This window comes from Aythya fuligula, chromosome 1 (genome assembly GCF_009819795.1).
Source record: "Aythya fuligula isolate bAytFul2 chromosome 1, bAytFul2.pri, whole genome shotgun sequence".
In the NCBI taxonomy this organism is placed as follows: Eukaryota; Metazoa; Chordata; class Aves; order Anseriformes; family Anatidae; genus Aythya; species Aythya fuligula.
This window is the reverse complement of record NC_045559.1, coordinates 36,270,836-36,276,835: the sequence shown is the minus strand read 5'-3', so window position 1 is coordinate 36,276,835 and position 6,000 is coordinate 36,270,836. Positions and strand designations below refer to the sequence as shown.

General features: G+C 45.9%; 1 protein-coding gene across 1 annotated transcript in view; it reads left to right on the top strand.

Annotated features, from left to right (window-relative positions):
- Positions 1-4,239: 4,239 nt before the first annotated feature.
- WIF1 (WNT inhibitory factor 1) overlaps positions 4,240-6,000 on the top strand; it is a 39,781-nt gene continuing 38,020 nt past the window's right edge. Inside the window, exons 1-2 of the mRNA XM_032199324.1 lie at positions 4,240-4,372; positions 4,463-4,602. Of these exons, the coding sequence (XP_032055215.1) occupies positions 4,240-4,372; positions 4,463-4,602 (273 nt within the window). The remainder of the gene's footprint in view (positions 4,373-4,462; positions 4,603-6,000) is intronic.

Here is a 6,000-nt window from a genome sequence, read left to right as displayed (position 1 = left end):
CCAGATGAAATCTGGAAGTGATCCTGCTCAAAGCCAGGCCACAAAGCCGGCCTGCAGCACCCCCAGCGCTTCCCAGGCCCGGCCGGATCCTGGCTCCCCCTAGTGCCCTCCTTCAGGGGAGCCTTCAGTGAATTTTATTTATTTATTTATTATTATTATTAATTATATTTCTGCTTTGTACTACTTCAGAAATCCACCCTGGTAAGCAGAACAACACGGTAAAGGACATGGGATTTCTCCTTCTTCCCCAGGAGAAGGGGTGACGATCATCAAACGAATTTGCTCATCGAGATTTGAGAAATCTGAAACAGTTGAAACCACAACTGCATAGAAATGATTTGTAAACATGCAATAAAACTGAAAACAAAAGGTCTACATCTCTTTGATTATGATGACTTTGGTCCGATAGTTTCAAAACAAGGGTTCACATCTCTCAGTCAAACACGAAATCGACTCCAGAAATGGAATCTGCAACCCAACGCAAAGTTAGAAATCATGTCACCAGGAGAAGGAGCTGGGAACCAAAGCCTCCAGGTTGATAGCAATGGCCAATTTTGGAATTAATTGATAAAATGGTGTACACTAAAAAGCCACTAAAATCTAAACTTGCAACAATCTATTAAGATAATGAGAGAACAGTAAAAATTCACTAATCTAAACCAGTGTGTTTTGAAGTTTAAAAGAAGGTTTTATCTCCCTTTTAAAAGTCAAGAAATGGTACATGAGTTATAAGAAGCATGCAAAACATCACAAATCCAACAATGTGAAAACTTTTAAAACTCCCCAAACTGACACTGTGCACGTAACACATCCATGCATCGTAAGGTGGTAGTTAATAGTACAGTAGCATAAAACAAAAAATGCCTACTTGATACTTTATTTTATCCCAACCCTTCTTAAGCTTGCCCTAATCTCTGCTATACTATCAATTTTAATGACATAATTGTATGTTTTCACACCACCTCCAGGATTATCTGCCTGGATTCTGGGATGCTGCAGACAAGACTGAAGGTCTGAAGCCAGGCACCAAGAAATGAAGAACAAGAATTGGTCACTGTCTGGGAAAAATAATTCAGTAACTTGCTTATTGCCTCCTAGGAACATAACAGAAACAAGGACAAGGCTGCCTGTCTCTTCAACAATTAAATGATCACTTTTATTTCTGTCTCATTTGCTACACACTTTTAAAATTCAGCAGCAGATGAGGCAATAGCTCTAAAAATAATTGTCATCTTCAGTAGCCAGACTGATTCAAAGCTGGGCCAATTCCATGCTCTCCAAATGGTGAGCCAGGACTATTGTAGGAAAATAAAGAGAACAGACAACGGAAAGCTGTATCATATGTAATATAAAATAGGAGACGTCACCTACATCTAGACTGTGTGAAATTACAATCTTTGAAGTGCTGCTTTCACATATTTTTAACACTACATTACATAATATATTTTAAAATCACGTTATATTCAGACTAATTGAATGCAGAGTCTTTAATTTTCCATACAAAATTTCAGAAATTTCAACATATTCCAATTTCAGCAAAACTGATTTAAAATACAAATAGTTCTACTTTTTTTTTTTTTTTCTCTCTTTTCTCTCTCTCTCTCTCTTTTTTTTTTTTTTTATACTGCCAGCTCTTAATGCTTGCTGCTTTGGCCTGGCCAGCAGGACTGTAAAGAGATCTAATTTGCACTGACTAACCTTTGTTTCTGCTGAAAGTGGTGGGAATTTTGTGATTCACTGAAGTGAACCCAGTGAAGGCTGAGCACTTCTGAAAATCCTGCTGCAGTCTGGTATCTTTCTCCCTATTGAAATGATGCAGATGTTAGTTATTACCTACTGATGTTCACCGCAAAGAAACAAACAAGTACAGATGTATTTACCATTTCTACACATCTGAGGGGAAGCAGAATGTATAATTTGGGGGATGAAAATTATCACCTCAGGCTGTATTTATGCCCATTAATATTATTATTTATGCCCTTTTCTCTTTTTATGAATCATCAGTGATGATCAAAGGGCATCAGGCTCTGACTTGCATATCCCTCCCTCGACGTATCATCATTCAAACCATCCCTTCATTCATTCCAGGGCTGTCATCAGGGGGATGCTGTCAGCTGCAATGAAGATCAGAGCGTGCCACAAATACACCATAGATGCATTCCTATGCAAGTGAGTGGGACTTGCAGCCACATTCACAAAATAGTTCTCTTTTCATGTATGTTTCCCACGTCACTAAATAAAGAACCACAGAAGTTTAGCTTTTCCAAGTATATTCCCGTCGGCTATCCATAGGGAGCAGACGGGAATGGGAGTTGGGATAAAGGGGCATTTAAATAAGGAATCAAGAAGAAAATCAAGATCTATCTCTTTGCACTTCAATACAAGCTTTGCAGGCTGTATCCTCAATGTATGTCCTCATGGTGCTAAAAGGAAAGCAGCCCAGGGCAGCAGGCAGTGCCCTGCAGCAGCCCAGCCCCTGCACTGAGCCTTGCAGGTGCAGCTGGAGGAGGGGTGCACGAGGTGCAAGCACCTCACACACTCTGCAGGCACAAGTACCTACCCACCGAGCAATGTTTCAGTCAGCATCACTTATTTCTGCAGAATCTAAGCAGATCACTGTGGCATTTTCTACACAGGAGAGTTTGTGCTGTGCCACTGCATTTGCAGAGATGATGCTGTTCCAGAGCTGTTACTTGGCAATCCAATTCCACTCCGCTGCCAGATCTCAAGGAAGCCCCTTTAAGTAATAAATAAGAACACAATGCACCGTATTAGAATATACAAAATTCTTCCGATATTGAGGTCCTCTTTTAACCTCTTCCTAAAAGTGTTATCATTCAGATATAATTTCTCCTCACTGCTTTCCTCTGTAGATGCAAACTTAATATTGCTTGTGTAAGTTGGAGTTATGAAAAAAATATATATATATTTAATTTAAAAAAAAAATCTACATGGGAGCACAAGATCAAATCCATTAGAGGTAACATTTCTGAAATAATTAATATCCATTCACCTGTAGATATCGTGGGTCTCTTCATGATATAAATTTATGTGGTGTGGGCTTCCCTTCCCTTCCCTTCCCTTCCCTTCCCTTCCCTTCCCTTCCCTTCCCTTCCCTTCCCCTTTCCATTTCCTTTTCTATATTTTATTTTATTTTATTTTATTTTTATTTTGTTACTTCGAAGCCTCCCCTGACCGCCCGTCCCGGAGGCCGCTGCCGGCAGAGGGCGGCCTCGGCACGGAGGCTGCCGGGGGAGCAGAGGCTGAAGCCGAGGCGGGACAGCTCCACGGCGCTGCCCGGAGCTGTGCCCAGGTGGCTGATCAGGATAAGCAATAATTAATTAACCGAGAGTCTGCAGCCCCGCCACCGGGATGGGATGGAGCGCAGGAGCATCCAGGGAAACACTCAGAGGCAGAAAATAATCTCCAGCGCCCTGCTGGAGTGTTACAGGGGGAAAGTTAGGGGGGTTATTTTAACTTTATTCTGGTTAGATTTGGTTAATATATATATATTAACCAATATATATATTTTAACCCCCCAAAAATAATATATATATATATTCCTTCTGAAAGGACGCAGAAAATTTAGAAACAATTTACTATATATATTTGTTTTCGATTTAAAACCCGCGGCTCTGTTTAAATAACTTTTTGAACAGAAAAATTCTTTCAGCTTCCCTAGGACGAGTCCCGCTTTCTGCCTAAATGGCAACGTTTTGATGTTTTCCAGCTACCCCCCCCAAAAAAAACCCCTTTCCTCCTTTCACCATACGCGCCCCGACCCCCAGCTGGAGCACGGCGTGTGCCGGCCGGCCCCACGCGGGGATTTATTCCCCCAAAACCCACCTTTGTCACTTGTGGGGATGCTGCAGCTCCAGGAGAGGGACAGGGCCACGCACCGTGAGCCGCAAAATCCACGGGCATCCCCGCGGGACACCCACGGGGGGTTCCCCACGGGGGGGATGCTCCCATAGGGGGGTTCCCACGGGGATGTGCTCCCAAGGGGGTGCTCCCACGGGGGGGATGCTCCTTTGGGGGGGTTCCTACGGGGGATACGTGTTCCCACGGGTTGGGGGGGTGACCCCAAGCCCCCCCTCGCCCCGCCCCGCCCCGCCCGGTCCCTCCCGTCCCTCCCGCCCCGCAGCGGCAGAGGGCGGGCGGAGCCGGAGCGGAGCCGGAGCGGGAGCGAAGCGGAGCAAAGCAAAGCAAAGCGGAGCAAAGCAAAGCGGAGCGGGGAGCATGGCCCCGGCGGGGCGGCTGTGCGCGGCGCTGCTCTGCGGTGCCCTCAGCCTGTGCAGCCTGCGGGCGGCGGGGCGGCAGCCCGACACGCTGTACCTGTGGATCGAGGCGCAGCAAGCCCGGGTCCTCATCGGTAAGCCGGGGTCCCCTGCCCGCCCGGGGTGCCGCGGAGGGCTTCCCGCAGCCGCCCTGCATCGCTCCCTTCCTCCTCTGCCCTTCGCAGGCTTCGAGGAGGACATCCTGATCGTGTCCGAGGGGAAGATGGCCCCGTTCACTCACGACTTCAGGAAAGCCCAGCAGAGGATGCCCGCCATCCCCGTCAACATCCACGCCATGAACTTCACCTGGCAGGCGACGGGACGGGTAGGTGCGGAGCCGGGATGCGGAGCCAGGCAGGTGCTGCTCTTCCCCCTGGGGAAGCCCCTCCGGGGCACCCCATTGCTCCCCATTGCTCTCCATTGCGCCCCATTGCGCCCCACTGCACCTCACTGCTCCCCAAGCCGAGCTGTGGCCAGGCAGCCCCAGCTCGGGGGTGACCCTAGAGGCAGCCGGTCCCCCTGAGCTGGGGTCGCCCTCCGACCCCTGCTCCTCCAACCCCTGCACCTGAGGTTCTGAGAGGTGAAGATGGTTCTCTCGTGCACACCTCATTTTAGGACCTTTAACCCCCCAAATCCACAGCGAGCCCACATCTCCCAGATTCCTCTGTTGAAAAGATAAGCTTTGGTGATGCGCCTTCATGAGCAAACACGGTTTGACACGCTGACAACATGTGTTACTTGGGCACAAAGCTGAACCACGTTAGCCCAAGTTATCATGGGTACTGAAAAAATCCATCCTAGCAAACGTTATGGAGAAAATGAATTCATTTTTACAGTGCTGAACATTGTTTTTATGTTTTTTTGTTTGTTTGTTTGTTTGTTTGTTTTTTTTCATACATTCTATATTTTATTTTATCATAAAGAGCTTGGTAAAGATAAAACAATATATACCTTCACTAAAAAATGTGAAAATTGGGAGTATAATTCAGCTGATTGCAGCATAACAAATTTGGTTGTGGTTTTGGTTGTTTTAAATCATTCTTTCTAGCTACAGGACTTGTTTGGCTTTGGCTTGTCTGAGGCTCTTGTAATTTCTGCTGTCCTCACAATGTCTTTGAGTTCCCAAAACACTTTACCTCCTCTGTTAGAGAGGGAGGGGATATGGAGAGAGACCGGCTCAAGGTTGTTGGAGTTCCCATCCAGCTTTACAAAGAAAAAGAGTTTGTATGCCTAGGGGTGGGATTTAAATAACCAGGAATAATTGGTGTGTTTCAGGACTGTATTCCCTGCTGTTTCTCTATCAACATCTGTTATTGTACATGATGAAAATACCTCTTTTTGGAAAGGAGGTTCGAGGTGTCAGATTGAGCCCTGTCCCTCTTCTCTTGTCCTTCTTTCTTGTGCTCTGTTCTCCCTCTTTGGCTGCCTTCAGACAGCTCGTTAGGGAAAGGCAATTGTAACAGATTGGAAGAGAGTTGCAGGTTAAAGACAATGTAGAGAAGTGTTCTCTGTGAAAAACCCCTTCCGAGCTGCAGCAAAGCTGTTTAACCAATTTTTCCTCCTCCTCTTTGCTGAATTACTGAATTCCTGTTAGACAGAAGAAAATTTGCAAATGAAATACATAAATGGTTAAAGCAACATATTCAATATCCCTGTTCCTACAACAGTGTTACCTTTTAGATCTTTATGGGTCAAAAAAGTACTAAAATGGAGAGACTCTACC